The 14331-nt window shown below is 44.1% G+C and overlaps 1 protein-coding gene across 2 annotated transcripts in view; it reads left to right on the top strand.

Moving 5' to 3' along the window:
- The window catches only part of GPM6A (glycoprotein M6A), a 235950-nt gene that overhangs the window by 116759 nt on the left and 104860 nt on the right, over nucleotides 1-14331 (top strand). The window contains exon 1 of one of the 2 annotated variants that reach the window (XM_036250180.1): nucleotides 1-158. This exon is cut by the window's left edge and continues 361 nt beyond it. The exons of the other annotated variant lie outside the window; for it this stretch is intronic. Coding sequence (XP_036106073.1) covers nucleotides 122-158 — 37 coding nt within the window. The 5' untranslated portion in view covers nucleotides 1-121. The remainder of the gene's footprint in view (nucleotides 159-14331) is intronic. 2 annotated transcript variants of the gene reach the window in all.

Genomic DNA, 14331 nt, shown 5'->3' with positions numbered 1-14331 from the left:
GGACTTGCCCGAGCCGCGGCTGCCCGAGCCTCCCAGGGAAAGAAAACCGCCAGTTTTTCCAGCAGCTAATTGAGCTTTTGATTAATTCCGTGCACCAGATTCTGCTGAAGAAAGGAGAAGAATGGAGGAGAATATGGAAGAGGGACAGACACAAAAAGGTACTGTGCTCAAAGGGGTTTTATTTGGAGCTAAGTAATTATTTTCCAGCTTCCTTGTTTGCTTTAGGCACTTGTCAGTGGTGCTAATGAATGTCTCTCCCCTGGAAGGCATTTCTTGCTTCTCCTCTGCCTCGCTTGCAGTCCTGTCTGGAAGGACTGTTGTCATTATCTGCAAATCTTCCAGATATAAGTCGGGGGTTAGTGGTAAGAGCATCGAGGTATTGTCGCCAACGATTCCTTGCACCAGTCTTTGTTAACCTTTATTTATTTCGAGTTCCTGTGCTTGTTGAGCTGGGTCAAGGGATTCCCGGTGTGAGCACAGCGCAATATTTGGCGCTCGTCGTTGTTAAAAATCTGATGATGTAACCAGCATCGATAGCTTTGAAGGGACATCTCATAGAACAAAGACCGGGGAGTATGTTTCTTCCAGTTTAGTTGGGGCACCTATTTTTAAAGTCTTTTTTATTTTTTATTTTTTGCACGGGTGCAGTTAAAGCGCAGATGAAGCCAAGGCTCGCCAGTTTTCGGGGTGCACTGGCATTAGGGTGTATTTTCTATAGGGCCGGCTGTCATCAGCTTCCGAGTACCAAGCAGCGAGGGTATTTTCTGATGCCTCACTAAGCCTTGTAGGTGTATCTGTCCATCTAAGTTAAAGTGCAACTGACGTTTTCGTAGGTCAAAAATGGGCAAATATTGGCAATTCCCAGTGATTCAGACACTCTAGGATTTGCCTGTGTGTCAGGTGGTAGCTTGGAAGGGACTGTGGCTGTCACCCCAGAGACAGCAGTGTGTCCCTCCTGTCTGCTCCCAGGCTTATGTAACGTTACAGAAAACGCTTCTGTGTTCTTAGAATGAAACAGGAACACACTACATGAAGGTCATGTTTAAGAGTAGTATGGGAAAGATTCACCTACCAGATACAATTCCAAATGTATGTAAATGCATTATTTTAGAAAATGCTATATGTTACATGATAAAATTGGTAGTTGGAAACATCAGATAGTTTTCTTTATTATTCTGAGCCATTCAGCTTTGCTGGGTCTCCTAACACACACACACACACACACACACACACACACACACACACACTCGGAGCCCATGACAATAAATATATAAAGGTTTTATATAAGCAATAGAGGGAGCTAATAAATAAACCCATTTTGGGCATTAGCATACTTGTTAATGGTAATCTGTAGCAGACTAAATAATCTACAGAGATTTCAGGTGATCTATCTGTTAAATTAAAAATAAACACAAATAGCTTGTGTTCATCAGTTATTTGAAATGACAAGTTTTCATGGTAATTTCCATCTTTAAAAGGCATCTCCACTGACTGCTTTCCTCTAGGAATATTTTATTAATATTTTTTATAGCACATGAGATTGCTTTTTGGCTAGTCAACTTCTTTAAGGAAGGATAAGCTGATAATTTTAAATAGAGAAATGATATTTATCCCACTGATAAAACCTTGAGACAAATCATGGATTGTGGTAACAGGCTGAATGTGTCCGAGCAAGCCTTGGTAGGTGCAGGAATGAAGAAAAATGATGTAATTAGTTGTGATGTTTTTTTCTCAGGGAACGTTGGAAATCTTTCCTCCCTGGGGGTGGAGACAGCCGTTCTGTGGTGGGGAAGATTCTGCCGCAGTGGGCTCTTTCTGTCACTGAGATGCGCATACATCAGAACAGCCATGGAAAGCAGCGTTTAAAAATGAAAAGTTGTACGATGGTCTGTAAGATATGTAGCTAAAATGTCTATGATTGAGCTTTTTCCCATGCAATGCGCAGGACACCTTTCCTATGTCCGGTCGTCAGGAGGTTGACTTTGAGTGTGAATGCTCACTCTGCATTTTCCTGGCACCTCAGCTGGAGTAGCCGCTGGCCAAGCCGGCGGACCCGGAGGTCTGGCAGGAGTTCGGGTGGGCAGGTCGGCGCCCGGCTGCTGTCGCGGGTGCTGTGTCTCATCACCTGTTCTTCAACTGCGTAGGGTTTTCTTAAGCAGCGGTTCAGATGCCACACGCTGTTCTTCCTTCGAAAGATGCTTTCCTCTCCTTCTCACAGTTGAACCCTCTTCTTCTCTGTGACAAATGAGGGGGAGTGGGAATGCAGGTCAGTGTTTGCCTGGTCACCTTGCAAGTCCAACTGGAATGTAAAATGGAAGCTGCTCGTCTCATAAACACACTCAGAAATAATGTAATTGGTGCTTAAGAACCTTAAAACATCTTTCCCATGGAATGTATTTCTCTCCATAGTGAGACTTGCCTTTGCCATCTAATCTGTAGAAGGCCACTGAGGGCTGTCTTGACATTTACCCTGATTTAACCCTCTGTGTTCAGCCTGGGAGCGAGGGTAATTTGTAAGTGTGGGTGACTTCACCCGACACTCTGCTCATGAACTTGTGCCTTGGTGTGGCACTGAACTGGGGCCATTCATCTGTCTCTCCGTTCATTTCTGCCCCCCACCAACGGCGAGGCTCTCTTGTGTTGCGTGGGAGTCTCGTCTTTAAGAAACATGTGTTTTTGTCCTCTACATGAGAGCCCGTTATTTTATCTCGTGTTCAACCAAAGGAACCGTGTTCTGGTTTGAAGGGAAAGAAAGAACAAGAAAAGGAAACCGGCTGTTTTGAGCTGAGCCCTTACATTTGGCCACCATGAACCTAGCATCACTGTCATGAGAAATGGAGCCACGTGGTCACCAAGTCATGGTCACCATAGCAGGGTCGAGCAAAGTGCACGAAGAGAGTTTTACGAAGATGTAAAAGGTACACGTTTACGACTCAGGGATACGTGACTGTGTCTGGAACCCTTGGCCCATTCCCATGCAAAAACAGGAGAGTGACTGAAGAGTGTGGGGTCGTTAGTGGGTTAGAGAACGCATGTCCGCGTGACCAGGGAAGAGTGTGGCCATCACCGATCACCGCAGTCAATGCATTGCTGAGTGAGGGGGCCACAGAGGTGCGCTGGTGAATCAATGAGTAGAAGAAGTGATAAAACGATGTAGAGGTAAAAAAGAAAAAGAAAGAAAAAAATCAATGAACAGGAAGAACCAGTAAGTTGGAATCTTCATAAATTGACTACACTGTTCCAAACAGCCAGACACGTCATTGACTTAACTTTCGAACGTGAACATCGTCTGAAGCAAGGCTCAGAGTGCCGTGCTATGTACGGAAATGTGCGATCAGCTCAAAGATAAGGGCCCTGGTGTTAATCATCACGTTTTTCTAGTGCGGTTAACCAGCAGCACATGAACTTGTGCTTTCGACCTCTCAAGCAGAACAGGGTCAACCACTGACTTCTTCTCCAGCACCGTTCCCCAAGAGAATGAAGCCTCCGTGACCCTCCAGGTCCCGGTCGCCGGAGGAAGTCGCAGATCACTCTTGGTGTGAACGGGGCCAGCTTCTCCATCTCAGCACTCATCACATGGCTGCTGATTCAGTCATTCATTCCAGACCAGCCACACACATACCTGTCATGTCAGCATGCGCTTAACTTATCAAACCAGCAGGGAGATGTAGACGGAAGGACATTCGATCTTAATGTCTATCTCATCTTGACAATACTGTACAATTATATTTGAATGTCTGCTCATAATTATATACTTTACATTTTACATTCTGCAGTTATACACACATTACTACAAAGGACTTTATTCACCAAAGTGCATAGATTGTCTTTATGGGCTGACAAAGTCTTCTTGAAAATTCTTTTGAGCAGGGTTATTTTTGCCTTGGAAGAGGACTTTGGCACCTAGCCCTTCCTTCGCCAGACATCATCCCTGGAGAAGACACACTGTGGGAAATGAAAAGGGAGGTGCTTTGGCTCTATGACACCAGGTGACATGGGTCAACCTAAATTGCCCAGTGTTTCCAGTGCCAGACAGTGGCCTAAGGACTTTACATAAATTAACTTATTGACTTTTCCCAATGACCTTAAGTGGTTCTAATATTGAGGAAGCTAAAAATCAAATAGATTAGTGAACTAGGCCCAAATCACATAGTAGCAGGGCTTAGAGCCAGGGTTCCTTGCAGTCAGATTCGACCAGGGTCTGACTTTTAGCTATACCCCGTGCTTCACTGGACATCAGTAATGGCTTAGGAGCTCTGCTTCAACCACACATGTCTACTGCATGAATCAGCTGTATGCTGTAACTTATAGTTGTATTAAAAAAATTTTTTTTGTTCTTCATTTTAGAGAAAGAGAAAGGGAGAGGGAGAGACAGAGAGAAACACTGATGAGAGAGAACATCGATTGGCCACCTCTTGCAAAGCCCACTGGGGCGTTGGCTGATAACCTGGCATGTGCCCTGGCCAGGAATTGAACCAGTGACCTCTTGGTGTGTGGGCCGATGCTCAACCACTGAGCCACATCAGCCGGGCTATAGTTGTGTTCTTTATCATCAACTCTGGCGTTTTGGGCCAGACATGCACAGCTTTACCAATGACGGCCAATCCCTAGATACGCCTATAATCTATGGCCTGTAAATCTTGACTCCAAAAAAGATGAGCTGGGTCAGTGGGACTCCTTTCTTAAGACTCAGGTAACGATGACCCTTGGTAGCCATGACGATCTCCTTATCCCTCCATACATTTTTATAGTGACTGTGTTGCCCAAGTCTGGGTAATCGGAGCAAATTTTTGTTCTTTGCAATCTAAAGGCCTCCAATAAAAGACCTCTTAACGTCTAGATTATTTTAGGAGTCTTATCTAAAGAGGCTCAATGTTGAGACCTTTCCCCCACGTTGAACCTACTAAGTAGCAGCTGAAGCAGATATATACGTATTGTCCACTTAAATCTCTTAACACATTCTAGGTGATTCCTAGAAGACTTCATTAATGAGTTCACCCTAAAGCAGCGGTTCTCAGCCTGTGGGTGCGACCCCTTTGGGGGTCCAATGACCCTTTCACAGGGGTCGCCTAAGACCATCGGAAAACACGTCTTTCCGATGGTCTTCGGAACCGAGACCCCACTCCTCTGTCCGTCTCCAGGGGGTCCGCCCACACGCAGATGCGCCCACAGACAGCATGAGGAACTGTATTAAAGGGTCGTGGCTTTAGGAAGGTTGAGGATCACTGCCCTAAAGCAGCCACCTACTAGTAAGTATTGGTAGTAAAATATGTATTTTGAGGACCACTGAAAAGAAATGAAAGAATCAGAAGGACCCAGAGTGTTCACTTTATGAACGGAATTAGAAATGTTAATAGCATGCTATTGAAATCCCTAGACCAGTGGCTAAGAAAATAACAACATCAAAAACCTTTGAACAGCCCTGGCCGGTTTGGCTCAGCAGTTAGAGCGTCGGCCTGCGGTCCAGAGAGACCCGGGTTCAGTTCCCGCTAAGGGCACGTGCCTCAGTTGCAGTTTGTCTCCAGCCCAAGTTGGGGTCATGTGGGTGGCAGTCACTCAATATGTCTGTCTCACATCGATGTTTCTCTCTCTCTCTTCCTCCCATTCTATCTGAAAATAAATGCAAAAAAAAGTCCTCGATTGAGGATAAAAAAAAAAAAACCTTTGAACAATCGTTGAGATGGAAAAATTAGTCTTGCTTTGCTTCTTGGGTATTGGCTACTGGCAGATCTGTGAAGGGGAATTTGTCTTACTGGTCTAGCTGCACGTGGACAAATTTCACCTCAACCAGCATTGCCAGCTGCCACCCCAGCACTTAGATGACAAAGTGGGGGAAACAGGGATTCAGACTGTACAGAGTGTTAAGGACAAATCATGCCTATGCTTTGACTGCTGGGTTTTTACTGGCATTTAGTGCTGGAGTCCACGTAATTAACTCACGTTATCCGTGAGGTCCTGACATCAACCCATGAGGAAGAGTGGGTGCATTTTTTATAAAATGTAATAGAAAGTCCCAGAACCTCTGCATTGCTCTGGTTATTATGACTTCTGTGGTTGAGATATAATGATTTAGAATTTTCTCTTCTTATCATTAGATCAGTTGCTAATTATGTCTCTTATAACTTTGGTGCTGATTTTCTCAGATATCCAAAATATCTGATGCACATGTTCTACCATTTTGTTAGGATAAAGGATAGATGTTTTTGTATTATTTTAAACAATAACATTTAAATGAGGGTGTTCTCCTTTAGAACGAAAGTGCTTAATACAGTTGCTTCATTCACTCCTTGCACTGAAACTTGAACATTTCAGGAGGCGAAGTGAGACGTTCAGACCGAGAGAGTGTTGCAGAAGGTACTTAGCGCTATGACTAAAAGATGGTCCTTAGAAGTTAATTGTTCTCTAATGAATCCAAAAGGCAGTGGCGCACGCGGGATTCATAAAATGCAGAAAATAACGTCTAGTGTGTCGTGTTGGCCTTCATTTTCCTCTGCACGGGCGCCCTCCCCGCCCCAGGCGGAATGTTGGACGGTTCTCTGTCTCGTACGTCGAGGGCAGGCGGCTGCCTGTTCCCGATCCTTCTGGGTGGCATCCGCACTAACAGGTGGCCCAGCTGCGGATCAGCTGACACTGGACAAACAATTCATGTTCTCCCATGTGTCCCCTGTTCCACCGCGGCCATTGTCTCAGATATGCTTAATCTGGACGAAACTTCCTTCTTTGTCTGGGAAAATACAAGGAAGAAAAACAGAAGATAACTGATTTGTTTTCTTTTAAATTGTGGGTGGGAAACTGAACTTCGGTCACAAATGGAAGTCGGGAGCTTATTGGGGTCTGTTGGGAGAGTTCGCGGGGGAATTCCGTGACCACGGGAGAAGGTCTGAGCTCAGAGGGAAAGGGAAGGATGGTTGGGCTTTTCAACGAGGTGTGTTAAGATATGTAACAATGTTGCAACCTTGCTGCTTTGCACGACCAGATAACTTCCAAAGGAAAGAAAGACACTTGGACACGTATTTAAATAGCTGACTGTTTGGGGACTTAAATTTCTGTTATGTGAGAAATAGTCCTCTTTCGGATTCCTACCTCTACAAAAGAGCAATGTGATGGAATGGATCCCCGAGACTCATGCGCAGAACATAGAACATCCTGTTCGCGTGGCCTCCTGCTATGGAGCACGCTTCTTCTTTATTCTCAAGGGAAAGTAAGCCGTTGAAATTTTTGGCTAATTGTTACTTTCCACTAATTAGTAATAGAAATTTCAATGTTTTGGCAAATACTTCCTTTGTTATTTGAATGCAGTTTATTTCCCCCACCAGCAGGGTTCTTCGAATGAATGAATTAGCTATTCTTTCTTAATAAAATAAAATCTGGAAGAAAAACTTTATAATGGTTTATATTTTTCTATTGCTATTTGATGAGAAAAAATTCTAGTAAATAATTCAAATAAGAACTAGTACTTGGTCAGCTCCCTTGGCCCATACTTAGCCATTTGTTTTCAATGCGTCAGATGTCTCTGCATCTCGCCCCTTGTGTTAGTGGGTGTGGGGTTTCCCTGTGACGGTCCACACCAGAGGGGTTTGCACATCGGAACCAGAGCTAATGCCTTCACTAACATGATTTTCCATGGAAAAATGGTAAATACAAGGAGGAGCAAAAGTAGGTTTAGAATTTTTTTTAATGGAAAAGAATACAGTAATTAACAAACAGTAATGCAAGAATAAGCCGTTTCGTATTCTCACAACTGTAAGCCTACTTTTGCCGAACCCTGTATAATAGATGACATTTAAAAATCCAGGCACTGCCCTAAGCATGTCATATTGAGACTCTAGTGTCATACATGTTAATATTAATAAATTACACTTTTCTGATAAATTTCAAATGCTCTTTAACTTTATGGACACACTGTGTATTTAGTCAGTAGCTATTTGGTATCAGATACAAATTTTGGGATTCTAGACTTAGCTTTCCTTTTGGTGGTGGTAAATATTTGTTTTTTGATAAAACACCTTTAAGTGTTATACAATTTAGAATTAATTTTAAAAACATAGGGTTAAGCATTATTCGAGCCCTGGAGCTCTTAGCTATGACATCGAATCGGTTTGGTCCGTAAAACCCATCTTAGGCTTTGGAAAGTTCTGGCTGTCCAAAGTAGTGCCCACGTGTCACCAAACCCAGGTGGGATTAATGGTTTATTATACTTCAGAGGTTTTTATGATGGTCTGTCGTCAAGTTTAAAATATTTATCATCCTTTCACAGTAAGAAATGACTTTGAATGCTACTCTTAGAATAGCTGCACTTCAAGCGTCTAAGCCTCTACTCAACCACCCACAACAGAAGGTCGTCATCAAGTCGTGCGGTCTGGACTTTAGAAACCACACCCGCAGAGTCCCTCCTAACCCTGACCGGCCAGCAGGCAGCTGTGTTGTGTGCAGCTGCCCCCTGAGGGGCCAGCACCTCTCGGGTTCCCAGGTCAGGCGACTCAGGTGGAAGAGCCCTGTCCAGTTTTTAAATTTGTTTTTCTACCATTATCCTTGGGTTTGGTGGGTTTAACGTGAGTGTTGGCCGAAATAGTGAGCTGGTGCAAGCCCGCCCTAGTGCCCGCCAGAGTAGGGGTGTCGAAAATCCGGGGTCCCTCTCCATGAGGCTCCTCCTCTCCTCATAACGCATGGTGACCGTGTGGAAAACAACGAAGCAACCTCCCTGGCGGCAGAGAGGCAGCTGTGAGCATCACAGGAGGCTAAAGGGTTAATCACGCTTTTGAACTGTTGTAACAGATACGTTTTAAATGTTTGTTTAGCATTTACTATATGGCACCTCTTTTTTTTTTTTTTTAATCCTCACCCGAGGACATTCTTCCATTTTTTGCTCAGGTAGAGTGGGAGGGAGAGAGAGGGAGAGAGAGGAAGAGAGAGAGAGAGAGAAACATCGATGTGAAAGGGACACATCGAGTGGCTGCCACCCGCACAACCGACCAGGGCCGGGGACAAACTGCAACCGAGGTACATGCCCTTAGCGGGAACCGAACCCGGGTCTCTCAGGACCGCAGGCCGACGCTCTAACCGCTGAGCCAAACCGGCCAGAGCTATATGGCACCTCTTATTGTTTGGTTTTTAACGTACATGTTATGGCCCATCTTCCTTTTCAAAGTCTAACTTCCTTATGGGTATGGGCTTTACCTTCTGTTCTTTTTTTTTTTTTTATCCTCACCCGAGGATATTTTTCCATTTTTTGTTCAGATAGAGTGGGAGGAAGAGAGAGAGAGAGAAACATCGATGTGAAGGGACACATTGAGTGGTTGCCACCCGCACGACCAACCAGGGCCGGGGACAAACTGCAACTGAGGTACATGCCCTTAGCGGGAACCGAACCCGGGTCTCTCTGTACCTCAGGCCGACGCTCCAACCGCTGAGCCAAACTGGCCAGGGCTTACCTTCTGTTCTTAAACCCAGCCTGCTAAGTGCTCTAATACAGTCACATCTGACGACGATGATGATGGTGATGATGATGATGGTGATGGATCGGAGGAGATGACGCTGATGGAGCCCAGCGAAAGAAGGGGAGGAAGAGGAAGGAGAAAAGATGAGGTCACCACACAGACTGAAGGACAGATGGAAAACCCTTTTCCAAATGAAGACAGATCTGCCGGGGCAGCCAAACCTAGCTTGCAAAATGCTGCCATTACTCCATGTTATGTCATTAGATTTGAATTTTTAAAAATTAAAAAAAATGTGTTGACCTGCAATACCTTCAGTTGTTTGATCGAAACCTTCATGAAAGTAAATAGATTATTGTTTTTATTATTAAAGTGCCTACATGTTTTTCACATGACAGTTCCTGCAACTGAATGAAATACATTGAACTGTCAAGTTCAGCCGATGAAAATGATAGCTTTCAATATTTTATAAGATCCCGACAAAGGAAATGGGGTGCATAACCCCACAGCCTGGGCTCACTGTGTTCCTTAGTGTTGTTCGCAGAAAGGAGAATCACAGGAGAAATGACAGTTTAGAATTATTGAGGACGATCTAATACGATAAGGCCTATTGGAGGCTATATCAAGCCAGTCCATTTTCAAGATCATAAATTCAAAGAATAACATGTCATTAAGTAACACATTTATTTCCTCGGACCTTCTTTTATGCTTTCGGTTTCCCTGTTTTGACCAGGATGAAGCCTTTGACAATTGCCTGGGATTTCAGTCTGAAAACAGGGCACTTGGCATTAATGGACCGTGGGTGAGGAGGGTTACCATGCAAGATCACCCCGCAGTGGGCTGTACTCATTTTTTGGTATACTCATTATTAATGTAAGCTTTGGGACAAACACGTGATAGCATATTTGGTGAAATTGAGAGTGAGTTCTTCCTGAATATCTAAAATAATTCATGCTTTATGGGCCAAGTATGTGGCCGAGTCATAAAGCATAGCCTTGAGGAAAGATCATTTTCTTTACTTTTTGTTATTTTTGGGATTTATTGCAACACCAGGTAAAACATTGATCATCGCAGAGGTGAGAACACATTGCTGACACTGATCTTACACCGCAGAGGAGTGAGAGGGATGATTAAGAAGTGACTCCTGATTCTTTCACAATGACCTTAGGCAGCAACTTCTGCATATCGTGCGGCTGCTATTTTTATGTAAATATTAAAGACATCTTACCCATTGTTTCTGATAAGCTGGAAGGGAGGTTTGCATCATATTCACAGTTGTATCATCATAATCTCTGGCCTCAACTCTAGCTCTACATTTTTCTCAAATTCAGCAGCGACGCAAAGCAACGTCATTATAACCTCATGGTGCTGAGATCTCCTCAAGCAGCTTCCCCATGACTCTGTCCCACCAAGCAATGCATAAGTTTTAGAATATTAAAAATACAGAATGGCCCTGGCCAGTTTGGCTCAGCGGTTAGAGCGTCGGCCTGCGGTCCGGAGAGACCCGGGTTCGGTTCCCGCTAAGGGCACGTACTTTGGTTGCAGTTTGTCCCCGGCCCTGGTTGGTCGTGCGGGTGGCAGCCACTCGATGTGTCCCTTCACATCGATGTTTCTCTCTCTCTCTCCCTTCCTCTCTCTCCCTCCCACTCTATCTGTACAAAAAATGGAAAAATATCCTCGGGTGAGGATAAAAAAAAAAAAATACACAATGTATTTTCTCACCTAATATGCTCTATTACAAAATATCAGATCCACTGGTCACTTCATTCCATCTGTGTTAGAGTCCTGACACCTCTTCTATTTGTTGACATATGTTCATTTCACTTCAGCCTTTAGCCATTAAAAAAAATATTTTAAAATGTCTATCAGGTGCTTTGTGATTCATTTGACTATATTATGAATGTATTCAGTTGAACTGTGTCAAATTGCTAATCTTAGACCCTTTTTTTGTTTTTCTTTTTGGTACATGCCCCTAGGGGGAACCGAACCTGTGACTCTCTGGTCCGCAAGCTGATGCTATGACTGCTGAGCCAAACCAGCCAGGGCTATTAGACCCTTTTGATTTACAAAAATGGCACTTTAATATATATATATATATATATACACCACACTATTAGTGTGATACATTTATGAAAAATTTTAACACGAACATTATTTTTTTTAATTCTTTTTTCTTTATTGATTTTAGAGAGAGGAAGGGAGAGGGAGAGAGAGATAGAAACATCAATGAGAAAGAACATCAATGGACCGCCTCCTGCATGCCCCCCACTGGGGATGGGCCCACAACCTGGGCATTTGCCTTGACCAGGAATCAAATTGGTGACCTCTTGGTGCATGGGTCGATGCTCAACCACTGAGCCACACTGGCTGGGCCACATGTTTCTTATGTAGAAAATACATATGATATGACATATTAAGATGTGCATGTTGCATTTTCATGGAGTATGTAGTAAGCTTATCAAACTTTCTCCGAATTCTTTGGGAGCTCATTAATTTGTTGGGTTATTTCCGCTTTTAACAAAAACTGGCCAAAAGTTTGGAGACTGTGTTGTTTGGTGCACTTATGTATAATGACAAAGCTAACATGTTTGCTTTTGACCTCGTATGGGTTTGCTGCTTTGGGGGCTTATTAAAGATGGTACTGAATTAGAGCTTCTGATTACTCCGCCTGTCTCAGTAAACAGCTGTCTTTTCCAGGGGCGGCATACCTGCTTTGCTGTCCCTTGGATAAGCTCTCTCTCCAAAAGTCATTTCCGTACACGTGGCATGACTCGATGGAGTCTCATCTCCTACAAGCTCACAGTACCATCCTGTCGTGAGTGGGGTTTCACATCCTCTAAAATAAGTTTACAAGGCTTCGTGTGGTTGTAGAGGGACAAAAAATTATATTTCCTTTCAACGTTTAAAGTAACCCAGACATTAACTTGAATTGATTTATCTCTTTGGTTATTTTGAAGTTTCCTTGTGCAAGGAGCAGCAGCCTTCATTGAAAGGCCTTAGGATCTGTTTTAGAAACACGGGGAAGCCATACTTTGGGCGATACTTTGGGTCAGAGTGGACAGTCCTGCGGGACAGCACAGGAGGACAGGGGAGTGTCCTTTATTTTGTGTGGATACACAGTTTTACCTGTGAATTTTTAAGTGCGGGTGAGAGAAAAAAAGCAGGAAAGGAAGGGAAATCACGGGATGAACCTGATCTTGCTATAGGATGGACTCTCTCGTTTCAGACCAGCTTTGGCTCAGAAGGTGGCGAAGCCCATTCCGTTTAGATGACTTCCATTCAGTGTCATTGGTATGACACTCCCATTATGGAAAATGGACGCACACGTTGTTAGCGTACTTTCAGTAAAGCGATTTATTTCTCTAGCCCAGATTTTGGGACATGTATAATTTTATTTGTGTTATAGTTTGTATATAATTTTAGTTACTTATGTTTCTATTTTATAAAATCTAAATAAGATTCCTCCTTAATCTCTGTGACAATGTTTAATGATCCACTACAATTTACACAGTTATTGGAATTATTTAATGACTTCCTAACCACTTAGAAATTCATATAGTTAAAAAAAAATTGTGCTCTCAAGATCATATTATTCGAAACAAAATTTTAAAATATTTTAAAAGTGTATTATCCAGCCCTGGCTGGTTTGGCCCAGCAGTTAGAGCGTCGGTAGGCCTGTGGTCCAGAGAGGCCCGGGTTCGGTTCCCGCTAAGGGCACGTACCTCGGTTGCAGTTTGTCCCCGGCCCTGGTTGGTGGTGCAGGTGGCAGCCACTCGATGTGTCCCTTTCACGTCAATGTTTCTCTCTCTTTCTCTCTCTCTCTCTCTCTTCCTCTCTCTCCCTTCCACTCTATCTGAACAAAAAATGGAAAAATGTCCTCCGGTGAGGGGGAAAAAAAAGTGTATTATCTAAAATCCATTTCACTTAAGAGGCTATAACAAGTTAAAAGAAAAAAAGAAAAAAGATGTAAACCTGAAAAATCCATTTGAATCGTATCCTTTTAAAGGGGTTTCAAATCACACTTTTTGACTCAGGGCTTTTTGTTTGGTTTTGAAAATATGTCCTATTATTAGGGTTACTTTAAATAAAGTCTTTGGTGGTGTCTGCCCTAACTCAACACTCTCCCTCTCTACAGTATATAAATTTGTACTTTGGTATATAAAAATGCCAGGATCATCTCTGTGCCCTGTGTGCTTTTACTTTGCTGCACTATTATTAGCCTTTATGATAAGTTGAGGTTCCAACACTGCTGTGCGTTGATTCTTGGATTCGTGGGGTTCTAGCGCAGCGGGGAGGAGGGCAGGGCTAGCCGGCGTGTCTGGCGTCTGGGGAGAGGTCACTGGATGCTACTGCCCGAAATGGCACGGGTCAGAGCCAGGGACTAAAGAAATGGCTGTAAGTCCTGGCCCACACCGAGACGATGTGTCAGAGAGCAGGCCAGTGCCGGTGGCGGCGGAGAGGCGCCGGGGGCTCCCTGGGAGGGGTGCTCTGCCCGCCGCGCGGGGCAGGGGTGGCCTCGTGGGCTGTCCGGAGGGCGTGGGTGGGAAAGAATAATGTTTCCCATTTTTCAAAGTGAAAAGGGGAAAAGAAGAAAGGGAGACGGCAGTGTGCACCGGCCCACGGGGCTCTCTGAGCTCCCAGCGAGCCTGGGGCAAGGATTCCCTGTGCCCTGCGTTGCTTTCATGTGCAGCACAGCCGAGGGTTAGCCTTTGGAGCAGTGTGAAAATCGCATTTTCCATTCCCCTTGGGGGAACTGCTTTCCTGAGGAAATCCACTGTTTTCTTCGGAGGAAATGTAGGTCACAAAGAAACACGAATCCTCATTTCAACCGCGCTGCATCGGCTCTGAGGCAGGACGGCCCCGGTTGGGAGATGAACGGAAATGACACATCTGGGCA

This window comes from Molossus molossus, unplaced genomic scaffold (assembly GCF_014108415.1).
Source record: "Molossus molossus isolate mMolMol1 unplaced genomic scaffold, mMolMol1.p scaffold_m16_p_9, whole genome shotgun sequence".
NCBI classification, from domain to species: domain Eukaryota; kingdom Metazoa; phylum Chordata; class Mammalia; order Chiroptera; family Molossidae; genus Molossus; species Molossus molossus.
The sequence above is the reverse complement of the archived record's forward strand: the minus strand, read 5'-3'. Positions and strand labels throughout refer to the sequence as shown.